This window comes from Parasteatoda tepidariorum, chromosome 8, assembly GCF_982258835.1.
Source record: "Parasteatoda tepidariorum strain Cologne lab strain chromosome 8, Ptep-v5.0, whole genome shotgun sequence".
Taxonomy (NCBI): domain Eukaryota; kingdom Metazoa; phylum Arthropoda; class Arachnida; order Araneae; family Theridiidae; genus Parasteatoda; species Parasteatoda tepidariorum.
Window position 1 is genome coordinate 40762570 of NC_141762.1, and position 27976 is coordinate 40790545.

Consider the following 27976-nt stretch of genomic DNA (forward strand, 5'->3'; position numbering starts at 1 on the left):
CGATAAATCTCTCTCAAAATGTTAAAAGCGTCCATTAGTAGCTTCTAAGATGTGCGTTACGAGATTATTAAGCTGATTTTGCTAATCGAAATAGACGGAGATACGCGTCTTCTATTTCTCCGACTTAATTCGACGTTAACGTCAGATGAATCTTCGGAAAAGACACATTAGCCGTCGCAATATTTTCCGTAAATCATGCAATTCGACTTTTCTGTAAAAGATAAGTATTTCAAAAAATAATGACAAATAATTTTACATAGCACGTAGCATCATAAAAAGATAAAACAGCCTCAGGTTGAAGTATTGAGAAATATAACTTTAATTTATTATATTCTTATAAAATTGAATAAAATTGACTTTTACGCATAGCTCTTAATAATAAACTCGTAATATCTTAATAAACTCATCAATTTTCTAATTTTAACTCCTTTTAAACATCCCCTGGTAAAATTTCGCTTTTCGGAAATTTTTAATAAGAAAAGTAAATATTTTACTTTACATTATATATCATGGAATAAAATGAACTCTTCTAATAAATGCACCGGGAAATATACCATACACTTATAAATTTGAATTAAATCTTATGCAAATAAGTATATTAGAAAATCCAGATTATGAGATTTCCGATAAATCTCTTTCGAAATTTCAAAAACGTCCATCAGTAGCTTCCGGATATGCGTTAAGAGCCTGATTAAGCTGATTTTGCTAATCGAGATAGACGGAGATACACGTCTTCCATTTCTCCGACTTAATTAGACGTTAACGTCAGATGAATCTTCGGAAAAGACGCATTAGCCGTCGCAATATTTTAGAAGACGACGGAGCCAATAGAAAATCGATGCTTCTACTCCAAGTTTTAATCAAATCCTTTAATTAAAGAGGTCAAAAAATAATCAAGATGCAGCCGTCGTTCACTATTAAGATAATGAGTCTTATAAATAGAGTGGTTTGCATAATGTAATGATTATTAAATAAAAGTCATTATGAGGAAAACAGAACGCAATTTTTTTAAACTGAAAAATCTCTCAAGGGTTTTATCCATGCATAATAATTGCAGTTCATCTCAATTTTTAACGTCCTTTTTTTATTCCGCGGCTTAAAATTCAGGCATTTTTCAAAGTCCCTACCGTGTTGCCACCTACAAGAAGATACAAGCTTCCGCTAATAGCTTTTAAATGAGTGCCCTTGGCTCGCAATGTGCCCTTCATTAAGCCAGATTAAGAACCGTTCAGAATCTTGGAAAAATATTAATCGATGAGCGTTAACAGAAAATTATTCCCTACTAGCGTAAAATGTTATTAAATTTTTTAAAAATTTCAGATTTAATGGATTATACATTTTCATCACATTCTTTACTCTAAAATGCGCTACTCTTCAAATCGTTGAGAAGAATTAATTTTTGTGATATATATTATTTGAGATAAAATTATATGAAAATTGTTATTAAATGTTCTTAGATATTATTTAAGTTAAAAATATATTTGTGCTTTATAAGTGAAATACTTCATTGAATATCTTTTACTTACAAATTAGCTTTTAAAGGTTTATTTTTTCAAATTTCCATCGAAATTTATTTTTTCCAATTATATTTTATCCATATCCATCACAATTTATTTTTTGCATTTTCCTCCATTATTTAATTTTTGTAAACATAGATTAAAATAAAAAATTGTAAAAGAAACATTAAGAAATTTTAATTACTCCTTAAAAAGACCATTCAAAATTTAAGAGAATTAAAACTCTATAGCTAGCAAAAAGTAAAAGAATGAAACATTAAAACATCTCCATAAAGTCACAGGATGCACCAAAAATGCAGCTCATTAGAAACTTATTTGTAAAAAAGAATGCGAACTATGATATTTAGCAATAAAATAAAACTCAGAGGGTTAAAAATAAAACTTTTAACCCTCTGAGCATTAGTTCAGACTTTTTTACCCTTTCCTGCAAATTTCGTAATTAAAATAAAACACTTTATGTTAGAATTAATCCTGGTATTAAACAACAGCTGAAATATACTTAAACCTACAGGGAGTTTTTTAAAATACGCGTGTATTTTAATTTTTCTTTCTTTTTTTTAAATTAAAACAATACAACCGCTATATTTAACTTACAGTATAATATTTATAAAAAGGAAAAAACTATGTTAAAATTTACTCTATTTACTCTATTAAGAAAGTGGATTATTTTATAAAATAAATATTAACACAACTTTATTAACTATGGATAAATAAATATTTTTTTATAACTAACACACAAAGGATACATATATAAAATTTTAGTTTAGTTACATTTTCCTTATCCTTTATTTTAAGCAGTTGCAAACAACTTATCAGTACTTCTAGATCAGTAAAATAATCTAGGCTAATAAACAAAAGAGTTTGTGTGCAATGCAAATTGATTCCCGCAATTGTTCTGCATTCAATGAACAACACCGCACATTGTCAAGCGAGAGTAAAACAAATAATAAAACACAAATTAATGAGATAAGACTTCAGATAACGGTTATAAAAAAAATCAAAGGTATTAAAAGAAGTTTAAGCTTTTTAATTATAGTTTTGGGGAGGTGGTGCCTATGGAAAAGCTGATGAATTTCGTTAAGTAAAACTAATCATTTGGGATAAATTTGCAATCATAAGTACAAAGATTAAAATAAAACTTTCTTTTAATCTTTCTTCGTGTAATTTATTGTGATACGCATAATATATTTTGGTCTTTAAAAAATAATTTATTTACCAATTACAGAGATTAAGCTCTATACAAAACGAAATACCCATCTTAAAATAATATCATATTTAAATGAAACTTTTTAACGACAAAACAAAGAAAGATTTCATAAATCACTATAATTAAGATTCATAATTAAAACTTTTTGATTGCTTTTAAAAAATATCCATAGGTTTTAGCTATGTTTTAAATAAATGAATCATTTCAGTTAAAATTAAAAAAAGAATTGAAAAACAATCCAGAAATGTTATATATTATTGTTTACTATTTTCATCGAACATCATAACTATAAAAAAAAACAATTTTAAATAATTTTTTAAAAAAAAGCAATTCCTCGAAGTTAAGAGCACATAATAAAAAAAATCATTTAAATTTATGTACTAAAGAGAAGAAAGCTTATTCACAAAACCCTATCAGGGCTAAATACTTAGTTTTTTTGGATTTTTTCGTTTATCGAAAATAAAATTTATGAACCTATATTGAAAATTGATAGCTATAGGTGTAACATAGAACTCTATTAGTTTATTTTAGAACTCAAACTACAAAAGCAATCTACTACAGTTGTATCAGTAAATTGAATGTAAACAAAAATCAACAGCAATTCAATTATAAAACTAAGTCTGCTCAAACAATTGGTGGCAATATAATTTATAAATTGAACCTACACAAATAATTGATTTTCAAAATTTATTTTCAAACTAAATCTGCATAAAAAAATTGACGACATTTTAATTTGCAAAATGAATCTACGAAAACAATTGACAATAATTCAATTTTCAAACTAAATCTACACAAATAATTAAGCAACCTTTCGATTTATTAGGGGAATCTGCAAAAACAATCTACAACAATTCAATCAGCTAAATTAAATATGCACTTGTTTTTTTTCAAAGCGCTTAGTTTTACAAATAAACGTTAATTTGAGCAAAACATACTGAATAGAATAGAATACATATGAAACAAACAAACCTAAAACTGCAAAATACATGCGAAAATTTCTAATAATGGCACAGAAAATGTATGGATTCCTGACAAATGCAAAATTCCATTAATTTTAAAAAAACTCTATTTTTTATTAAAATAAGAAAACTACACGGAGAAAAATATAAATAGTAATAAATTCAATATATTTATAAATATATAGTGCAACAGTGTACCAGAAATTCCAGTTTTCAAAAATTATAATTTTTATTACCCCAAACTTAGTAAAAAACACGAAACTGGAAAGTAAATTTAACCGAATAAATGATACTTATGCCATGTTCTAAGATATCATGATAAAATTACAATATTTTACCACATATAATAACACGATATTTTATCAATTACAAAAACACTTTGGCAAAAATTATCGAACTTTTCGGTATTTCCATACATGAAGAAACGCGGTGAATGTGACCACACTCTGGTAGTTTTTATCATACTATTTTTCTTAGTGTAACTTTTTTATAACATAAATTGATTTAACAATTAAAAATAATTTTAGTATTTCATAGAGAAATATAAAACGTGTACAGCATCTTAAAAGAGCTAATAAAATTATATCAGTTAATCAGATAATATGTCAAGTTTTTCGACAGTCTATATAACAATTCAAGAAACAAATCGGCATTAAATTATGTTTATTGTCAGACCTCACTGGGCCATGAGACTATTCATTTTCTGAATAATACAGCCGTTTCTAAAGTTTCGTTGCGTCTTCTATGTTTGGCAACTTTTGAAATTGCAGCATGGAATGCTAACACAAAATTTATAAATTCTCCAAGAAAAATTTCATTTAAAAAAGACGTGAAACGTGAAAACTTGCTCTAAAATAAATTACATGAATGACAGGTATTAGCCTAACATGCAATAACACTAACTAAAATACGAAGCATCATATAATATTATACTTTTGTGCCAATTATCTGAAACTCTATAAAATGAATTAGTAGCAATTAAATAAATATATATAACTACATAACTCAAATAACTAAACATAACTCAAAACAACTAAATCATTAGAATCGCATCGTTAATATTAATTGTAATCATTCGATGTTTTTAAATGCTACTGCTTGTTGAATAACCAAAAAGAAAACGAACGATAAAGATTGTATACAATGTTCAGCGACATTGCTATTAGCAAGGAGTAGTATTTCCCTGAATAAAAGTTAAGTTTCTACACGAGTAGATTTCACAATAATATACCGTGAGAACATATTTCTTTAGTTTGAATCGATTAAGCAAACTTTAACAAGTTTAAGAGGAGTAAGCTACTTAATTTTCTCAAAAATGATTGAAGAATAAACACTTTTCTTACCATATTTACAATTTAAATAAAATACTATTAGCGTTTTAAATCTAGAAACATGCATTTGCATTTTAAATGCTGCCTTAAATCGAATATTGCGTGATAAATTATCTTTTTAAAGAATGCAATTTTAGTAACCGAATGTTATGGTGATATGGAATTGTCATGTTTTTTTTTTTTCATTCTTTATTCAAAAAAAAAAAAAAAAAATTCTGTCTAACCTTTTACTATCCATAAAAATATGCTCTGACTTCAATTGCAATTTCTGAGCTGAGTTTTTTTTTTTTTTTTATATATATAAATTCTCAATTTTTTACCAAAAACGCTAACAGTATAATTGCTTTTGTAACTAAGAAAAAATTATTTATTAAATGAAATATAATCGCTTAAAAAAAAAGTCTCGAAAACTTTCTTAGATCAAGCGATAAAAAAGGGAATATATCATATTTTTAATAATATCACATAGAACAAATATTTCTGGACAATAGTTCATTTTGATATTTGTGTTTGATATGAATATGATATGATATGACTGTTGTTGTGCATACGGAATTTCTGTTTTGCTATCAGCATTCTAATATGAATGAATCCACTATGCAAACAATATCCACTATGAACGAAAATTAATCTAATTCACTTGACATATTCACGAGAATCACATGAGCATTGTAAAATGTAATAAATCATATTTTAATACTACAGTCTGCAAAAACATAGCGAAAGCTAATCAAATTTTCACTATTGTTACTACGCGGTGAAAAATTCAAGATAAAAAGTACGGGCACTTCATGGTGCTAGTACTATTGACCTTAAAATTCATTTTTATCGGAACAAGTGCAGAACAAAAAATCTGCTATACCGCTTTTACGGTATAGTATTTTACAATAAAAATGGATTTTATGGATGTTGCACTCAAAATGCTAATACTTTACACCGTTATTTGATACTGAATTTTTTAGTGTGTAACTGCCATGACACAATTGTTAAACATAGGTCAAGATTGATTATTAATTTCACATATAATACAGCTGTGTTTCTATACATCAAAGTTCTCTAATAATGCAATAAATTTAAAAAATTGCGTCCGATGTGGGAAAACTGGGCAATAAAGATTTAAAACGTGAGAAACAAATTAGACGAAGTAAAGTAATGTGTTCACGAGGGATAATAAATATTTCATCATATTTTCTTAAATATCCTTTACTGCTTTTAGACTGCTTTTGTTAAAGTGCTTACTCTGCTTGGTCATGTATTAACTTTTAATGTTTCGTTATTTTTGTAAATTCTACTAAACTCCTTTCTTTGTTATATATGCATGAAGGCTTCTAAGTTTCGTTTAATTACTTACAAAATAATCAAAAGTTTTACTCATAAATTTATTATAAAATGTAAAAAGTAAGGAGAGAAACAATTGCTCGATTATTAGATAAAATTTTAAAATAAGAATCGGGGAGGAATGAAAATTTGTTTTAATTTGCCTATTACTAATGTTATCAACCAATATTCATATACTACACTTGAAATTTTAGCATAAATATTATGCTTTATCAGTTTGAAAATTATTGCAAAAAATAGCATAAGAATAGATATGTTTGAAAAATTATTACCTCTAACCAATGCTATTTTAATTAGATTTTAAGTAGAATATGTTTCTAGTATAAGTCTGTTGAAAAAGATCATGAACGCTTTCAAGATGTAAAAAAATAAACTACTATAAATATTAAATAAATTTTAAGACCAGAGTCAAAATTTTCTTTCAAATTTTCGAAGACAATTTCCCGATTATGAGAGAATATACACCGAAGAGCCATTACGTTATGACCACCCTCCATCTATAACAATGGGTTTGCCCAGGTTTTCATGGTTTCTCGCCCAGGAACAATGTTTTCATGGGGCACATTAAGACCCATAATCCTCATAGAGAAATCCCTGACGTCTGTAAGCTACTTGAACATAGTTACAGACCAGGTTCACCCATTCATGGCAACAGATTTTCCTGCGGGGGATGGTGTTTACTAGCAGGATAATGCACCATGTCATAAAAGTCGAATCGTCGAAGAACATTCCAGCGACTTTCAAGTCATGTCTTGGCCCCCAAATTCATCTGACCTTAATCCAATAGAGCATTTGTGGACGCTACCCCTCGTAATGTGAGGGAACTGCAGGACCAGTTGGTGAGTGCTTGGTACCAGATACCTCAGACTACCTATCAGCACCCTGTGGAATCAATGCCACGCATGTGCTAGCAGTTTTGAGGGCTAAAAGTGATCCTACATGTTATTAGCAGGTGGTCATAATGTAATGGCTCTTCGGTGTATGTCTTCTTGTAACCTATCGTGCGTTCTAATATTTCTTTTATTTCATTGGGAACAGTTAATAAATAATACTATCAACCCAAATCCACATTTTTTAAGGGACATATTTACGAAAGCCTTATAAATTATTATCTTGGGAATTATTCTAGAAATAAATTGCATATATGTATGGGATATTAAGAAAGGAAGAAAATAAAAAAAGGCATATATTATAATTGTTACGACTGTTAAACAAAATTTTAATGCTAACATTCGAAATAAATGAAGATTATTTTCAACATTTTCTAAAATAATTACAACACTTCGATTTAATGGAAGTTTTCAAATAATCGAAATTCACCGTTCATCCTGATTATTCTTTGATATCTGATACAAACATAAAAGCACATAATAAATGATACATTATTTATGATGTACTATCAACGATCCAATAAATAATACGATATTATTCCAATACTATCAAAACTACAATAAATGATACAAGGAGGCAACATTAATATACTTCCCCGAGACGTATTCACTAGAATAATATGGGTTTCACCACATTGCAAATTATTGAAGAAGTATTTGGTGAATAGATTAAAAGCGAAGGAATTGTTAAGCAAATTTCAAAGATAAGCGTGAGGGATATACATAAAATAGCTCTATAGTATATCCTAGAACAATTGCTTCACTATGCATTAATAAATTCTTTAAATCGTGCGTCCTAATAGTTAATAAATTTTCATCGCGAAATCTTAAATCTTTATTAATATTCGTAGAAAACTTATTAGAATATTATCAATAAAATGATACAGTATTTATGATGCATTATCAACGATCCAATAAATAACACTATGAACAATTGGTATTTCGTGAAATATTCACGTGAATCATATGAGTTACCATTTCGCAAATTATTGTAGAAGTGTATGAAGAATGCATATTACATTTTAATAAAAGTAAAAAAAACGAAGGAACTGTTAGTTAAAATTTTTAGATAAGTGTCAGAGATCATGAAATTTAAATTTTCTACAATACTTGCAACACTACGAGCTAACAAATGTCTTCCCATAACTCACCGAGCTTTCTAACTTCTTCTCTCATACAGCAGATAACACTAAGAATTCTATCAAGGACTCAATAAATATGTAATATCAAACGGTAAATACTTGATCTATTCACAAAATTTTTGAATTAATTTTTCGAATATTTTTCTAGAAATAAATCTCAATCAAAATAGAAATTTTGAAAAATTAAATTATCAAAGTTGCTCCCTGCAATTTAAAAATAAGTGTCGGAAAAATATAATTCTCAGATTAAATATGTTTTTAAGAATAATTCTGAAGTTCGCTAATTTAGTTGAAGTATGCTAAATGAGTTAATAGAAGTCTTGAAATAACTCACCATGCATCCTAACTCTTCCTCTTACTCCGCTGCAAACATGTAAGGATCCAATAAATAGTACTATCAACCAACATCCATATATTTCACGTGACATATTCACATGAATCTTATGAGTTATCATTTTGCTTCAGAAAAAAAGAACACAACGTTCCGTAAATTCCAACAAAAGCGAAGAATTTCACAGCTTGCGAGCATCGGCAAAATACTCAGACAACCGCAAATTGCTTATTTGACAAGACGATAGCGTATATTTGACACTTTTAATAAAAATTAATGCTATGCAAGTTTGTGCTAATATGGAATTTCTTAAAAAAAAGTTTGGATTATATTTTGACAGTTAAAAAACGATCATTTCTGTTTTATTTGACTGGAAAAAAGAATGCAAACGATTTTTCCAGCGCGAAGCAAAAATAAGAATTATTCTTTCATTGACCGTCCCAGTGCGGAACTGAACCACAGATGAGTAGAAAGAATCTTAGATGACTGCCCCAAACTCGGGTAGGTGCCGAGGATTTTACCCCGCTACCGCGCAAAAGCTATCACGTTCAGATATTCTGTTCTTGAATGGAACTTAGGCGCCATCTGTCGGGAAAACAAAGCTATTGAAGAAAAGATCGATGAAAAGAAAATAGTTTTCCCTCTTTCAGTGACCGAAGTAATCAGGGCGAAAGCACTTCTTTTTCAATGTAATGTTTCAGAAATAATTGAAGCATCTGAATTTATAGTGGAAAACGAAATAAAGAAAGCAAAGTTTATTTTGTAATACGTGATTAAATTTGTTAGAAGATTAAAAATGATAGAAAGTGCAATAGCGAAACGGAAGGAAAGAGACACATGAAATTGAGGTCAAGCAATCATAACTTGGTGTCTCTGAAAATTGTGCGAACGTGCTGACATTGCTGTAATTTTGAACTTGAAAAAAAATTATGAAAACATTTTTATTCTGAGGCTAATTTATTTCTAGAGTAAAATAGTAATTGGTTATATTATGCATTAAAACTGCTTAAAACTGCTTCTGAGTCTTCTTCGTTGGCGTAACTCAATCATATTTGTCGGATGGGCAATAGCCCTACAGTCAGCCCAACTTAAGTTATGCCAGAATGTAACAATTTTTTTCTATTAGTTATTAAAACTTATATTGCCGAAATTAAATGTCAACTGTAAAAATAGATTGAGTTATTGTAATATGAAATGAATAATTGCATGAAAAGAAAGAATTTTGCGAAGTGAAAAACATACTTGTTCATGTAAAAAAAAAAATTCATAAATTTCAAAAATTATTAAGTGGATGGCATGTTTCGAGTGCTCAAAAACAGAGACACCCATTCTCAAGATCCACAAGACAGTAAATGGTGAAATCATAAACACGAGTAAATGATGAAATCACAGAAAAAGACAAAGAAAAATTTTAAAGGAAATAAATTAAAAAATACACGAAAAGAATGAAAAACCAATGGAAATTACGATAGCGGAAAGAGGCAAATAAAAGCAAAATGACTTTCCAGGTGTTAGGGAGATTAGGGTGGAGAACTCATGCATTAACTTGGGAACCGTTAACTTGGAAAAACATTTTGCTCTAATTTGCCCTTCCGGTCACCGGCGTTTCACTCAGCTACCAAGGTTTTTCCTGTTTTATTTTTCACATTTATTTTATTTTTCATTTTTTCGTTAGTAAGTTTGCATTTTCTATTTTCAAATTTGATTTTTCCCCTCATTAACATGTGGTAGATCTTAAGAATGAGTACCTTTACTTTTGAACAGTCGGAGCATTTCGACCTTTTCCACGTAAATATTCTTTAAAGATGATGACATTTTTCCGTTATCAAGCATCATATAGTCATAGGAGTATAACCGCAAACCCAATGTCTGCAAACCATTTTTTTTAAATACAAATTTTGCGACGTGAAACAGAGTCTCAATCAGCACACAAATGGGGCACTCGAAAAGAATGTGGAAAAGTTTCAGGAGCTTAACTAGATGCAGCTTTTAACTTAGAAAGTAAGCAAAAAGTAATTCAGAAGTAAATCCTTCATTTTCTGGAGTTACTTTTTCCAAAGTAGGAAACTACTAACGTTTTATGCAGTCGAATACTTGGAAGTTTAAGTAAATGTTTAACCTCAATTATTTCCGGGCAAAGCCAACGACTTTTAAGCTATCACTATTAGACTTTTCCGACTCAATTATATTTCATTTTCCTTTAATGAGACAACGACTTGACAAATGGAATTTTGTGACCGTTAAGAGATTTACAAGGGTCATGTAGAAAGCAAGTTTCTCGCTGTCATTAAAAAAAAAATAGAAACATCACATTATTCTTGGGAAAATTTATTGCTATAGAGATACTAATATTTGGAAACATAACACAATTACCTGGAAAGATTTATTGCAACCGAGACACTGATAAAAAGAAACATAACCTGGGAATGTTTATTGCAATAGAGACACTAATATTTGGAAACATACTTACCTGGGAAGATTTATTTGTGTTAGAGACGCTAATAAAAAGAAACATAACATAAATTTTCTGGAAAGATTTATTGCAACACAGACACTGATAAAAAGAAACATAACCTGGGAAGATTTATTGCAATAGAGACACTAATATTTGGAAACATAATTACCTGGGAAGATTTATAACAATAGGGACACTAATAAAAAGAGACGTAACAAAATTATCAGGGGAATATTATTGCAATAGAGACACTAATAAAAACATAACATAATTACCTGGAAAGATTTATTGCGTTAGAGACACTTATAAATAGAAATATTAATATAATTACCTCGAAAGAATTATTGCAACAGAGACACTGATAAAAGAAACATAACCTGAGAGAATTTATTGCAATAGAGATACTTATATTTGGAAGCATAGTTACCTGGGAAGATTTATTACAATAGAGACACTTATGAAAAGAGACGTAATAAAATTATCTGGGGAATATTATTGCAATAGAGACACTGATAAAAAGAAACATAACTTGGGAAGATTTATTGCAATAGAGTCTAATATTTAATTTATTTCTCAATCTTAGAACGTTTTCAGCATAATCTTAACACTAGTCATAAGACGAGATAAGTTTTTGTAGAAGAATGGAGCCAGCCTCTCACAACTGTCTTTGTGCAAAAGTGATGCTCACACAGGATTTTCTTCAAATACAAGAACAGGTGGAAGCTAGTGAAGGGCAAAATCAGGATAAGGATTGCTGTTAACTCACCTCTCAATGAAACTTCTGAAGCGACTTTTTGAAGAATTCATTTGTAATTCAAAGTTCACTCATGCGAACAAAAATTGTCGCTTATTAAAACATCACTAGCACACATCTTGATTTCAGCAACTTATTTTGCACTTTCGGGTATCACTTTTCCACTGACAAAGATATACATACGGCTCTGATATGTTAAACCTACACTCAGATGGCAGACTATGATACTGAATAACAAAACGGTAAGACAAGTATTACGATTCCAGTAGTTTTTGTAATGAAAAGTAACAAAACTATTTCCGTATCATTTGTAGTAAATATTTTCTGGTTATTATGATTCGGTTTAGGTTTTATGAGTAATGAGAAATTTAATTTCCTGGTGACCATCGTAATATTGAAGTAATTGTTCTAAATAATCCCGTAGTTTTTAATCGAAAACTTTATTCCCCGTCATATTTTTATGTAATCGAAAAGAGAGCAATGATTCTTCGTTCAGAGTATTATCGATTTCATTTTATCCGTATCTCTTGTGAGAAATTTAATGCCTTCCTTTCATTCTGTATCGCGTTTTTATTATAGCCTAAGATTTTAAAATTATTGCCTTTTATGAGGTGTCACGTGACACTGTTTTCAACTGTCTGTTCTGAAGTATTTTAAACTAAGCATTTTCAATAACAACATAATAAATAATTTTAAATAAATACCTATATTAATAAAGGAAGATTCAGAGGTGGAAAGATAAATATTATATAATTTCCTATGTGATTCGTTAGCCTTTGGCACAAATCGGACACCTGTGACCCTTTTATGTTTTTTTCTGAAGGTCCAATTAGAAGCAAAAATATATTTTGGTATTTTCTGATAAGAAAAGAACAGTCAAATAGTCACTAAAAAACTCTATTAGATTATCGGAATTATATTTGTACAAAAATTAATATCCAAAAAAAACGCAGTTTGAAAAAAAATATGAATTCATTTTCGAAAATTTCTCCATAATTGATTTTGTAAACTAAATAAATTTCAATGATGAATAATTGCTTCTCTTAGATCTAATTGACTGTAAATTTGAAAAATTATCGTTTGGACATGAGTCATGTCTGAAAGACTTTACTTGTAAAGCAAAAAAAGTGTCTCATGTTGTATTTCATAGCAATAAATTATTTAGAGGCTAAATAATATAATATTTTTCACTGATTTTGACTTAAATTATTGAAAATAGTATGAAAAATATGTTTCATAAAAATTCTGCTTCAAAGTCTCAAAGCATAAGGGAGTAATTGAGCTACTTCCTGCCAATAGCTAATTTTTTCTCCGTTGTTGCTAGGCAACAGAATTGTTTGCGAAGAAAATTTCTAGATCTAGTAAAACCCTATATTACAAGTACCCGTTGTAAACGCATGAAATCATTTTTTATAATTCTTACTAAGTTAATAAATGTTTTATTCTCTGTTGCAAGTAAAGAAAATACCATTATCTCTATGGAGAGAGCCTGTTCGCATCTATGTGCATGCTAAATGGATGCCAAGCTCCCAGAGAAAACGAATATCAACATCGCCAACTCTCGAAACGACGTTACACAGCCTTCTTTTTGCTTACTCTCTTGAATCATGTGAAATAGGGAAATCAAAACTTATTGAATAATCAATTAACAAGTAATAAGAATTAATAGAAATTATATCTAAAAATCATAACAAATATGCGCTTTTCTGTTCGCATTTAAAGAAACTGATGAAACATAAAAAATATTGCTTCTTGCAGACGATTTTCTTCTCCAGCGAAAGAAAAGTAAAAGTTCTTTATCTTGTATTTGGTTTGTTATGGGCATGGTCAGACGCACCATTTTTAGGGTTGCAATCAAATCAAATGTCCTTACAACGTCATACAGTTGCTTCTTTTTCAAGAACTAATGTCCTCCTTATTTATCGAAATATATCGCCAAATCTAGGATTCCAGTAAAACTACGAAACTATAACCCTTTTTTAATAATTCTATGATATATAGAGTAAAAAATAGCCCGAATTAAATTTCTGCCCAACGAGTTTAACTATTAAATCCTTTTCTATTGTTAAAGCATTATTATATAATTTGATAGCTATATAAAATGGAACTGCATGCAGTCACCGAAGATTTACTTAAATCCTATACCGTAATGGTCTTTTCTTAACTTGCAATGAAGAGTAGATTGTTTTCTTTGGCACAGTTTGACTGATTAGTATTTCGCCATGAACATTATCACGGATCTTTTACTTCTCTATTGTGCAATCTTTATAGAATAAATCCATTCAGGTCATCAATAGAATAGTACTTTCTTTCAAACCTATGGCAAAGATTTCGAAATAGTTCCGAGAATTTTCACTTTGGTTTTGGAGTTAACTTTTCACATTTTTCTTTTTTCTCTTATCAATTATTCAATGTCAATGAATTTTAAATAATAAGCCACTAACGTATACATTACCAGCTAAACTCGAAAGCCGTTTATTTGCTCATGAACTAGCTGATAGATAGATTAATTAGGATGATCCATTAAAGTGCGGAGTTAAGAGTTTTCCGACATAGGTAATGTGCGCATTTACGGTTTTGGTAACGTTAAATTTCAAAGCTTTGTTTCACTCATTCTATCAACTAATTTGTAACTGTTATTTATTGACCTGAAACTTTGAATTCTGAAAAATAACTAGACATTATGTAAAGTTCCTTATATGTATAATTTTATATTAAACAGTTTTATTCTTTGTATTATAGTTTTTAAAGTAATTGATGCTTGATTCTCTCAACTACAGTGCAGATTGTACACCGAAATAAAAGTTCTGATAAAATTACTGTATGGCAATGATATTTCTTGCAAAAAGAAAAAAAAACATAATTCTGAATAATAAAACTAAAATAGACGGTATTTAAATTGTTAAATTGGTAATTTTTCCGTCCTTACGGTAACAGTTCACCGAAAATTCTGGTTTTACGAATTAAATTTCTCATTACCACACATTCACACATTTAACATAAAATACAAAACTGAAAAGTGAATTTAATCAAATAAATGATTTTTATATCATGCTTTAAAGTATCATAACAAATTTACTAATTTTTATCACACTAAACACATTTTATCACACTTTATGAAACCATACACCCTTGTGCAAATTAATTGAAACAAACTCAATAAATTCAGAAAACTAAGAGAAAAGGCTATTTTATTTAAATTTATACAAACTCAAAAATTTTTAGTACATAATATGATTTCCACGACACTTTATTAACATTTGGACACGATTCGGCATGGATTCCACTAATTTTTTACAGTCATTTATAATATTTGTGTCCTTGTACTACACATGAATTAACGCCGTGATAAGCTTCTCCATAGTTGTATAGTCCATATTTAATAGGCGATTCTTGCATATGGCCCAGAGATTCTCTATTGGGTTCATATCCGGAGAGTTCCCTGGCCATTCCAATGTCTCAATTTGATTCTCAGACATGAATTTTTTGACAATTTTGGACGTATGGCAAGGAGCTAAATCCTGTTGAAAAATCTCTGTTCCATCAGGGTATCGTTTCTTCAACTCTGGAACAACTTTTTTACCCAGAATAGTAATGTACTGCTCAGAACGCATCATACCGTCAATAGGCTGCAAAGGTCCAACCCCATTGTAACCGAAACAGCCCCAAAACATCTTCTTTAAAAAACACGAAAAAAAAAGTTTGTTTCAATTAATTTGCACAAGGGTGTATTTTATAGTTAATTTTCAAAGTCATCACTAAAACTTATCTTTAAATTTTAACGAACTTTTTAATTTTCCCATTAATTCCAGAAACACGTTAAATTATACCACATTCTGATTGTTTTGGCCATACTGATTTTTTCCAGTTTTGTTATTTGATTCTTCAGATAGAGAAAAGTAATTTTAAAAAATTAAGTTAATTTGAGCGTACAGAAACGTCGCTGTTGTTCCTGCAAATATCTTATTGTCAATTTATTTAGTGATAGACATATTATCTTGGTAGTTAGTAGATTACGCAGGTAGTTTGAATGAATAATCCTTGTTAATTTTCTTATTTGCTAAATAAACTATAGAATAACTGATTTCTGCAATATATATATATATATATATATATATATATATATATATATATATATATATATATATATATATATATTGTAAAAATATAAAAATATATTTATATATATATATATATATATATATATATATATATATATATATATATATATATATATATATATATATATATATATATATATATATATATATATATATATATATATATATATATATATATATATATATATATATATATATATATATATATATATATTATATATATATTAAAAAAGTATGAAAAAGCCGGAAAACAAATAATGAAGATATAATCTCCTCATCAGCTTACACGATTATATCCGCAAGAAGGAGTTCTTTCTAATATTTATCCATAAAACCAAAGCAAAATATATCGATTTGAAAAACCTTAAGGGCTCTCTTCAGGGAGTATTCTTTTACAAAAATGAAATATTTCGAGATAAAGAATAATTATAAGACATAAAATCTTAAAAAAGGTATCTAGGTCATGCATTTTTTTATGCTGGATAGATTGTCAAAGTGAAAAAAAAAAACTTTTTATTGTCATTTTACGAAGTTTCTTAAAATTGTTCCACTTTAAACTCTTTTTTTTTTATATAAATAACACTTTCAACTCCAAAAATATAACGAGACAACAACCTTCTAAGAACTGTTTCAGTTACAAGAAGAATTCATTATTACAAGAACATGAAAATTACTTTTTTCATAGGTCAATTTCCATACTCTTGTATCAATTTCTATCCCACGGTTTTGCCTGAATAATATGTATATTCCGTGAGAGCATTTTCCATAAAAAAATATAAAATAAAAAGTCAGCTGGAACATATATCGATTAATCGAACTCACTATCTATTTATTTTTCTTTTGCATCTAATTGTTAGCACAGAAAAACTCATATGCTACTGAAAATGGATGCCATGAATTTAAAGCATCATTTTCTAGATAATCAAATCCTATGATTTATTTAATTTACGTAACTTGATCACTGTTGAAAAGATAGTAATACTGCACATTATAGTCAATATCCTTAATGTAAAATGACGTCGAATAACAATTTCATTTGAAAATATTCCAAAATCAATTTTTCCAAGAGTTTCAGGGAATTTAAACATCATTCCTTAATTTATGCGGGGGATGAGAGTTTAAAAAACAAGTTTTACATTATTTTAGGTTTATGTAAATTCAAACATAATATTAAAATTTATTTGCAAATAAAATGTATAATTAACTTTCCTTAAAAATTAAATAAAGAAAAGTCCGTTTTATTTCGAATGTTATTACTACCCTTCAAGGCATAAAACTTTTTATTACTCTTTACTAATAATTTTTATTACAATAAAGTATTAATTTACATTCAGAATGCAAACATAGCTCAAAAATCACTAAATTTTGGACATGCAAAAAGAAGTAAAAGTTAAATTCATCATAAAATTACCAAGTACCTGCCTCTTAGTAAGTGGTAAAAAAATCCCATGAACCGTTAGATAAGTGAGAAAGAAATGAGGTGGTGTTGCTTCCAGTGGATCTTTTTTTGAAGCTGGATCAAATGAGACAAAATGTGAGCAATAAGATTTTAGAAGTTAGAAAGATTTTTAATGATAAAAAGTATCATTTTTCACTTTTTTATTAAAATGTTCATTACATGAATTCGTATTTTGTATAAACTCCCTTTTTGTCTTTTTTTTTTTTTGGAAGAGATGGTAGGATAAATTGACTCGGATTCCCCCATTTACTCCTTCCTACCAAACCCAAAACGCGAGATCTTGCGATTTTTCACCATTTACTCAGACGCAGGTACTTAATAGGTTTAAGATGTGCAGAGCTGTTTTAGGTGTTTTTTGGATGTGTAATTATACTAGACAGTCTTTATTGCTCCCAAACCTACCTTATCTTGATTAAAAGTTTAGTTAAAAGCTGGCTTACAAAGAATTACTTATTTACATGGATCTGAAATTTTAATAAATCCTATGATTCCTTTAATAAAGAAAAATTTTTCGCAAAAATTTGAACAACAAATAGACTATTTAGATATACGCCATATACGCAACAATAGATTATCAGTGCAGAAAATTACATATTATAGTATAAGTGCAAAAAATAAAAGCATAAAAATCCTCTTATCTTTTAGTGTGGGGCTATAAGCTTTAATAAGAAGAAAGTAGCTAATTTTAATTTATATTCAAGATGGCATGAACAGGGTTGGTCAAATCATTGCAATAATTATCTTTTCCATAATTTACAGATTTGCGATCGGAATGTGTAGTGGTCAGGAAGCTGACCTCACAACACAAAGGTCCAGGGTTTAAATCCCGGACAAGGCATGGATGTACTTTCATTCTCTGTACTATTTGTCCTTGCTGTGGGAGCAGCGCTGGCCCACCTATTATGGTGCCCCTCAAAAAGTGGCCAACAAATCTGTCCTACTGGTACCGACGAGTGTCAATCAGGTGGGCATTGGGAAAAAATTACCAAATTAAGAAATCTTCTGGATTATCATTCAAAAATAACATCTGAAAAATTAACGCTTCATTTCCTGACAGTTGTAATTAAAATCTTGAGTAGTTGAAAATATGTTGTTGTTGTTGTTGTCGTCTTCGGCCATTAAGTCAGATGGGGTGCAATTGCTCTTGTTTTTCAGTGATGCCATTTATGGCAAAGAATTCAACTTCTGCCATACCCATCCGTCACACCCGTTTATATGGTGGACACATCCATTCATTCGACAACAGATCGAAATTTTGACCTGAACCAGAGAAGGATCAATATCCAATTCAGTATCCCCAGAGGTACTGATTTGTTATGGTAACATGGAGTGCTTTGTGATCTGAGAGATTCAACGCGCTCCAGTCACCATTTACTGCACGGGGAGTCTTCGGCCGACTGAATTCAAACTCCCGTTCTCAGAAGTTCAGCGCCCTGCCAACCAGGCTATCCGGCCTGAAAATACATTAAAAACCTGTATCAGATAAAGGGTAACTTTAATTAAATCATGCCGAATATCAATCAAACATAAATAAAACTTAAGATGTGGAAATTTCCTGGTTGAAACATTTCAATTCCAAACAATTATAATAAATTTTCCTGAATAAATGATTATTAAAATCTTGTAATACAGATGAAAGGTAACCTTTATTAAACAGAGCTGATTAACAATCAAGCATAAATAGAACTCAATATGAGGAAATAATTAAATTCAAACATTTGAATTCCAAGCAATTGTAATTAAGTTTCTGGAATAATTGAAAAGAAGTTGAAAACTTGCATTAGAAATAAAGGGCAATTTTTTCCAAGTCGTGCAGAATAACAATCAAACATGAATAAAACTCAAGATGTGGAAATTATTAAATTTAGATAATTCAATTCCAGGCAATTGCAATTGAGTTTCTAGAATTAATGAACATTATAAGTTGTATTAGACATAATCGAAAATATATTAAAAGCTTGTAGTCGAGATAAAGGTAACTTTTATTAAATCGTGCTGAATAACAATCAAACATGAATAAAACTCAAGATGAAGAAATTATTGAATTCAGAACGTTTCATTTCCACACAATTGTAGTTTCTATAATAAATGAAAATACGTTAAAAACTTTTATTAAGGATAAAGGGTAACTTTTATTAAATCGTGTCAAATAACAATCAAACATGAATAAAACTCAAGATGTGAAAATTATTAAATTTAGACATTTCAATTCCATACATGTAATTAAGTTTCTAGAATTAATGAAAATATGATAAAAACTTGCATTCGATATAAAGGTAACTTTTATTAAATCGTGCCAAATAACAATTTAACTAGAATGAAACTCAAGATGAAGAAATTATTAAAATCAGAAAGTTTCTTTTCCTCACAATTGTAATTAAGCTTCCAGAACTATTGAAAATATGTTACTTGTATTAGAGATAAAAGGTAACTTTTATTAAATCGTGCCGAATAACAATCAAGCATGAGTAAAAGTCATGATGCGGAAATTATTAATTCAGAATCTTTCATGAATAATATTGACTCAATTCAGGTTATTTCAGCAAAGGTTATTTTTCCCTGCTTATTGTAACTGATAGTAAAAATACAAACTTTACACACCTGTCTTATCTCTTTTAGCTCATGAAGATAAACAATGAAGAGCAGCTAATTTTATTCAATGAATGAGTACAGTCAGAATTTCAAACGAATCAAATTAAAAGGACAGAAAATAATAAATCAAAGCAAACCATCATGCAGAAAATTAATTTGAACAAATATTTAAATTAGTGTGTTCATATATCTGATTATTAAGAGGTATTCAAATTTTGCATGGGAGGTATTATTTAATTGTATATTAACAACATTAAATATTAAAAAAAGCTGATGGAATTTTCTGATGAGCATCATTCTTAAAAAAATTGTGATAAATTTTAATAGGGTTAAAAATTATAACAACTATTATACATGAAGGAAAAAGGTACGGTCAGAACAATAAGAATAGAGAAAAATTTTCCGTGTTTCTGGCTTGGGAGGAACACCAAAAAGCTCGGTAATTTCTTTATGAATAAAATATGGTTTTCATGCGGGTGATAAAAATAGGTATATGGGTACCTCGTTTGATAATTTACTCATGATACATAGGAGCATGGCATAAAAACCATTTTTTTGGTAAAATTTACTTTCCAGTTATGTATTTCTTACTAAATGTGTGGTAAAATGAATTATAATTTTGAAAAGTATTTCCTATAAACAATTACAATATAAACGGGAAAATAACCGAATTAATAGTTTAAATATTGTGTATTTTAGTTGTATTGCCCAGAATTATGATGTTTTTTTTTATCAGAAATATCACTACCATAAAAGAGGGTAATTTTACCAGAATTGTCTCGTGTAATTATATCTTTCAATATCAAGATCGTAACGCCTCATTGTAGGAAATCGTGAATAATCCAAAGTGTTTTAAATGCTCTTTTCTTAGCATCAATATCTATTCCTACAAAATGCCCCTTGTATATTCACTCATTTTTTTAATCTAGCACTGTTTTGAGTGAGGCATGAGGCAGAAAATAGTTAAGGTAGAAATGTTAACTCTTCAGTAATTAAATAGATGGTGGTGTAAGTTTTGATCAAGTAGAGCATGGCCATTTTACCAAACCTAGGCACCACTTTAATTACTATATTTTAAAATCATTCGAAAGATAAGAAGCTGGCTCTAAACTTTAGTGATCAACCTGTCTTAAGTGTTGTTACATAATGTGTATTTCCACACGTATGGCCACAATTCGACGCATATTTTCAAATGAAGGCTAAGATGAATAAAATATTCTTTAGAAATATAGAAATCCATAGGCAATTCAATAGGATTAAATTATCTTGTTTCATCTTTCAATGTTTATTTATTTTTTATCCCAAAATAATAGACATTTCAATAAAATAAATAAATTCAACAAACATTTTAAAATGAACACAGAGATTAATAAAAAATTTCTATCTTAATTCAAAAAAAATACCCTGCTTCATCTTTCGAAGTTATTGACGTTTTTTTGTCCCACAATGGAAAAATTATTAAAATAAATCTTGCGTTGGAGGGAACTAAGTGCAATAATGCTAGATGACTAATTTCCCCAGAATTTGAGGTCAAACAATTTGACAAAATAGCTTGTTGTCCCGAACAGGATTCACATTAAGTGCACGTCTCTGCATAAACCATTACATTAATTTCCTATCTAGTATAGCCATCTTAATTCGATAAAATTGCCCTACTTTTCCAAGTACAACTGTACGAGATAAAATGTCTTCAAGAAATGATATGTCACATCCATTTATCCATTGCTGGCACCGACATTTCAATTAATTCCGTACCGAGGGACGACTACAGATCCGATATTTCAAGCCTTTATATCTGTAACATTATTTGACAGTAGCCGCCTCTTCCAGTTGCCCCTAGCTTAGGGCACTGCAGCGCGTGAGATCCAGCCATAAACTTGTCCCTCCTCCCCCACCACCGTCCATCAGGAAAGGAATGTCTAGAAACTCGAAAGGGGGGCTTTTAATGTTATGCAAAAGGAGAGACATGGGCTAATGTCGCCTCTGCACGGGACATCGATTGAATGTCCTTGAGATAGGCAGTTCAGAAATATAGTTCTTTCTTTGTTTTGAAAGCTCTAAGGAAAAGACGCAAGTTTTCAGTACATTCAGATAAATGGGACATAAAGAAAAGTAAATAGCGGGTATTGTTCAGTTTAAATTTTGAAAATGAAATAAATATGATTCGGTTATTGGAATTATATTTATTGTTTCAGAACAATAAAAACATACGCCATTTTATTTTTTTATTTTATTTTAGAACCGAAGTTGAACAGCCGACCCAATTTTATGGGTTAACGACTACTAATGTTCAACTCCGTAGCTTTGTAATTTTAAACCCAATCCAGAAGACAAGGGAACTCCTGGAACGAGTATTGGGAGAAATTTGACATCGCGGAGGACTTTTTGATGGAGCTAACCCACATTTGCGTTACAAGGAGAGAAACACCACGAGATGCCACGAAAATAATGCACCACGAGAAAATGAAAAATCAAACCGAATGTCACTCCATTGTTAAAATGCCATAAGAAATCATACCAAATGTCACTCCATAGTTAAAATGCCATTAAAAATCAAACAGCATATCACTCGAAATTGCAATTGTGATTTTTAAAATTTTTTGTTTCAACAGAAAACTGCGCTTGTCGTTGTGTTCTCGCATTCATTTTTTTCTCCTTAAATTTCGCTACATAAGAAGAAAAATATTAGTTTGTATATAAAATATGCAATTAGTATACTTTTATGTAAGAACATTTTGTTAATATGTTAATAGTAACAAAATGATGGTTATTTGAATTTGAAAAATAACAAACTTAACTTTTAAAAAAAAAATTCAAACTTAGGAATATAAAATGTGAGGTACGATAAGAAGTAATAAATGTCAGTCAATATTACTTATTAACAATCTATAGCGAGATAACATGAAATTGTAGTGCAGTAAATCAAATTGCAAGAGTTTTTTTTTTTTTTTTTTTTTTTTTTAAACATTAATCTTTCTAAAAAATTCCGCTACAAATGTTATAGTTTAGATTTAGCAACGTCTGATCGCTTTTTGTTACTTTTTTTTCTTTTATTTCTTTTTACGTTTTTTTCCTTTTTACTTTATTTTGTTACTTTTGACTTTGATCTCGAGAAAGATAAATCTTCCGATAACAATGGTGAAATAATCATTATTTAAATACTTAAAGCAAAAAGAAAAAAAAGGAGAGAGAAGATCAAGGAAAAGGAAACGTAAAATTGTTTTAATTTTCAAACAAATCAGAATTTTTACACAAAAAGAAAAAGAAACCTTATTAAGTATATAATTTAAAATAGAAAGTTTAGCACGTCAAATTTCATCTCATCTTTCATAGTTGAATTTTAGAGGGAGGTAGATCTTCCGACATACTTGTTGTGTCGTTCTTTTTTTACTTCAAATTTAACACTTGATAATTTTCGAACTAATAAATCTTTTTTTCATAGAACTTTTTTTTTTCATAGAACATCTTGTACATTTTTCTACACCCCTTTGCAGTTACAAGTTTCTAAGTTTTACAAATTTTGCGCTACAAAACAAAATTTGACAAAAAGAAGAAACTGCGAGGAAAAAATTGCAAGAAAGGCGCTTAATTTTTCGAAAAAAACTTGCAATCTCAACGGAAGCTCGTGTCTAGTTCATAAACAACCTGTCAAATTTTAACACAATAAGTGCATTCCTATGGTATGCAGAGCGGCCCGCGAGGTGTTTTTTCCTACAAGTTTAATAGTTCATAATATAGAATGCTAATTTTTTTTCACTGTTTTCCTTGCGCATTTTTCTACACACATGCGCAATTCTATTCCTTTTCCTGCTCAGGTACATTTTTGTAATTTTAAAGTTCAAAGTCTTATAGTTTTTGCGCAGCATAACAAAATGTGACGTTAAGTTGAGCACCTAAAACAGTGGTGACTGTTACGGTTTTTTAAAATAGAGTGCTTCAGCAGTCTGCAACTTACAATATAGAAATATTCAATAGTATATAGCATTTCAGAAACATTCCATAGCAAAAAAAGTAATTCTATTTATATATATATAACACCCTAGGTAATTTTTTTTCTCGTGCAATGTCGATAGTATTTTTTAGTTGTACATATTTTGTGCATATTATGATTGTGAGCACATTTTGATCACGTTATGTTATTAAAAAGTGCAATGAAACCTCCATGAAAAGCCACCTTTTTGAAACGACCTCCTCCATTTATGACCACTTCTGGGTGTCACGGAATTTTTTCCATAGACTTTACGTTAAAGAAAACCTTTAGAAAAGATCATCAAAACTACTTCCAGTGACTTCTCAACAAATGCGGAAAAAGTGAATTAAAGAAACACGAAAAAATATTGAAACAATGAATATTAGCAACACGAATAAGTAGATTAAAATCTATTCATAATGTTCGTGTGAGGCTCTTATTTAAAGAGCTCTTTTTGACAATCTCTGAAGGAGATCCACAATCTCATGTTACAGTCTGAATGCACTAAAGGCGATGAATAATTTATAGACAATTAGACAATAATTCATTTTTAGAATTTAAAATTAATTTAAATATCTTAGAAAAAATTAAGCATTTTCAAACTAACAAGCTTTAAAGCTAGCTAATTTTCATGATATAAAATTAAATGCAAACTTAAACATAAGTGTTTATTTATTTATTCTATTTTACATTTGCTTTTACACGTAGGGATAATTTTTAATGACGCTAAAGTTTATTCATCAGTCCGGTTTTCATGACGCCAGCATGATTTATCGTTATCAATATGCTTCATCATCAACTTATTTTATTTAGAGAAAAAGAAATCTGTTGAAATTACTGTACTGAATGATAAAGACATTTTAGTTAAAAGAAAAAATATGGTATTTAAACCAATCATTTGTAATTTTTCCGAATATATTGTAACGGTTTATCAGAAATTCAGGTTTAAAAAAGTAGGGTTCTTATTACCACACATTAAGTTAAAAATACGAAACTAAAAAGTACATTTAACTGAATAAAAAGTTTTTATATCATGTCCTTAGTTATCATGATATAATTACCAAATTTTCCACATTAACTCAATTTTTTAACATAATATTAAGCCATATTTTATTTTTAATTTTACCAAAATCATTATCAAGACGCTTTGGTAAAATTTTCTGAGCTTTTTAGTGATCCGATAGGGTTAGAAACACGTTAAATTTTACCACATTCTGGTAGTTTCGATCATACATTTTTTTCTGAATGCTTAAGTTAATTACTCAAAATTTTTATAATTCTTATATTAGGCAGAATACAGCATATTGACTACTACTCGCACAATTAAGTAATCAATTAAAACGTAAAAAGCAGGGTATTACGTTTACAAATACAACTATAGAAGTGTTATTTTTCACGTGAATTTAGAATTAGTAGCTTTTTTTATTGATTTGCATAATTTTTGAAGAAAAAATAATGTAATTTATAAAATTACAGTTAAATAAATTTTGATAGCTCATTGCTTTGATGAAGTTAAATTTATAGAAAAGTAGCATCATCTAGTATCATCGTCTTGTTAACAGTCTTATAAAGTCTTAATTTCTATATTTTGTAATAAATTTGCAGCAATAGGAATTTATTTTCCATGATATTGTTGATGTCAATGTTAAAATTAAAAAAAGAAATCTTGCGAAAGTTGATAAATTGAAATACAATTTAAAGGGAGGGTTCAGAAATTAATACTCTCGACTTTTCATTTGAATTTACTTAGGATCTCGATTTTCAATACTTTTTAAAACAGAGAATGGAATAAAATTAACTCACCGAAGCAATTTTAAGTAACAAGAATTATTTTCGCAATCATCAGTGGGAAAAAGCAATCATTGAATTCTTTGTCGAGTTTCATAATCGATTAAATATCGCGCAGTCATCGAAACTTTAATCTTTTTTTTTCTGCAATCGATTTGCTAATTCCGGAAAAATGCTCATTTACATTTAATAGGATACATTTACATTTAATAGGATACGAAACAAAGCGAAGAAATTCCCACAAAGATTTTGTGACCGTAGAACGTGGATAGTGACATGTTAAAGTAATGTATAGCGAGATTCAATATTTGTTTTCGATATTAAGTTTCAAGAGAGGAATGAAAAGTCATTTCCACTTTTCGTTTTTCATTAAAATTTAGTAATGGATACCAATCATCTTTCAAAGCCACTGTGGATTAGTATTTTTTTTTTACATTCAATTTTTAATTAATCATCGTGTAAGGTAAAGTCAAGGGAATTGTTATTTCAAGCGAATCAAATATTTAATTTCCATTCCAAATCGGAAGAGAAATATAAATTGAATTAATGTCTATTCGAGAGATGTATTCGAATACTGTAAAATCTTAAAAGTCATCAATAATTCTATATTTCCTATTCTGTTCAATACTAACACATTCAGAATGGCAACCATCTTGTTTTTACTGCAGAAAAATTGTCTCCAATTGAACCATAATATGAAACTTGAACTTTCAACATCAATAGAGCACTAGTTCTTGCCAAAATTTTGATTCTCCGAAAAACTTTGCCATGGTGCTAGGTTGAAACTTGAACTTTCAACATCAATAAAGCACTAGTTCTTGCCATAATTTTGATTCTCCGAAAAACTTTGCCATGGTACTAGGTTGAATCATAATTTAGGATATGAAGGAAATCTTATTTTGATATTAACCACAACCTGAAAAGAACAGGAAACTTTATCATAGCGCTAGATTAAGCCATAATCTAGTAAAAGCATGAAACCTTGATTTGAGGCTAGGTTGAATTATAACCTAGAATAATCAGGGAATTTTATCATGGTAGTAAGTTGAATTATAATCTCGGATATGCAACAAATCTTATTTTTATAGTAGGTTTTTTTATGCTTGGTAAACATTATTTTTATACTTGAAAGTTCGGAAAACTTTACCAAAGTCCAGGTTTGAACCAGAATCTTGAATATCATGAAACCTTTATTTAAAGCCAGGTTGAATTGTAATCTAGAATAATCAGGGAATTTTGTCTTGGTGCTAAGTTGAACTAATAATCTCGGATGGGCATGAAATCTTATTTTTATGCTAGGTTTAAATATATTCTGAAAAAAAAACAGGAACTTTTATCATAACCCTAAATTGAACCATAACCTTGAATAAGCAGGAAATTTTATTATGGTGCTAGGTTTAATGCTGATCTCTGAAAGCAAAAACTCTTGATTGATTATGAGACCTTTTTGGTGCTAGATCGGTCAATAAATTGAAAAAAAAGGGAACCTTATTTTGATGCCGGCGCTAGATTGAACCATAACCTCGAATAAGTAGAATTCCAAACTTCTGCGATAGGGTATGAAATAATGCCGTAATAAGATACGAGGCAAAGAGAGAAAATTGTAGCAAAACTTAGTGATGATATTTTTTCAATTTTTAATCAATGATCAAGTAAAATAAAGATAAGGGAACTTTATTTTAAACAAATGAAATATTTAATTTCCATTTCAAGTTGAAAGGAAATATAAATTGAATTCATTTTACTTGAAATAAGACACCTATATTCATCTATAATTTTATATTTTTCAACTTAATCTATACTCCCATGTTCAAAACAGTAATCACTTTGTTCAAATACGCTTCTCTTAGAAAAATATTTCTCAATTTTATTCTTAAATTGGATTATATATTTCCCAGTACTACAGGAAGATAAAACAGGAGTATTTTTCTTCTCTCATAAGCAATAAACATTAAATTGCATTTTTAAATCAAAACACTGCAGATAAATTTTTAAAAACCCGAATTTCTTTTCATTGATATTTCAGATAATTTTACATTATAACAATTGGAAAATTTTTCCACAATTCTCAGGGCAATTCAATCATTGAGTATCGTAAACTATATTGTAATTTTTCGATTTT

The 27976-nt window shown here is 29.1% G+C and overlaps 1 protein-coding gene across 1 annotated transcript in view; it reads right to left on the bottom strand.

Annotated features, from left to right (window-relative positions):
- The window catches only part of LOC107449819 (uncharacterized), a 156536-nt gene extending 147287 nt beyond the window's left edge, over positions 1-9249 (bottom strand). Inside the window, exon 1 of the mRNA XM_021144720.4 lies at positions 8719-9249. Within this exon, the coding sequence (XP_021000379.3) occupies positions 8719-8839 (121 nt within the window). The 5' untranslated portion in view covers positions 8840-9249. The remainder of the gene's footprint in view (positions 1-8718) is intronic.
- Positions 9250-27976: the final 18727 nt, after the last annotated feature.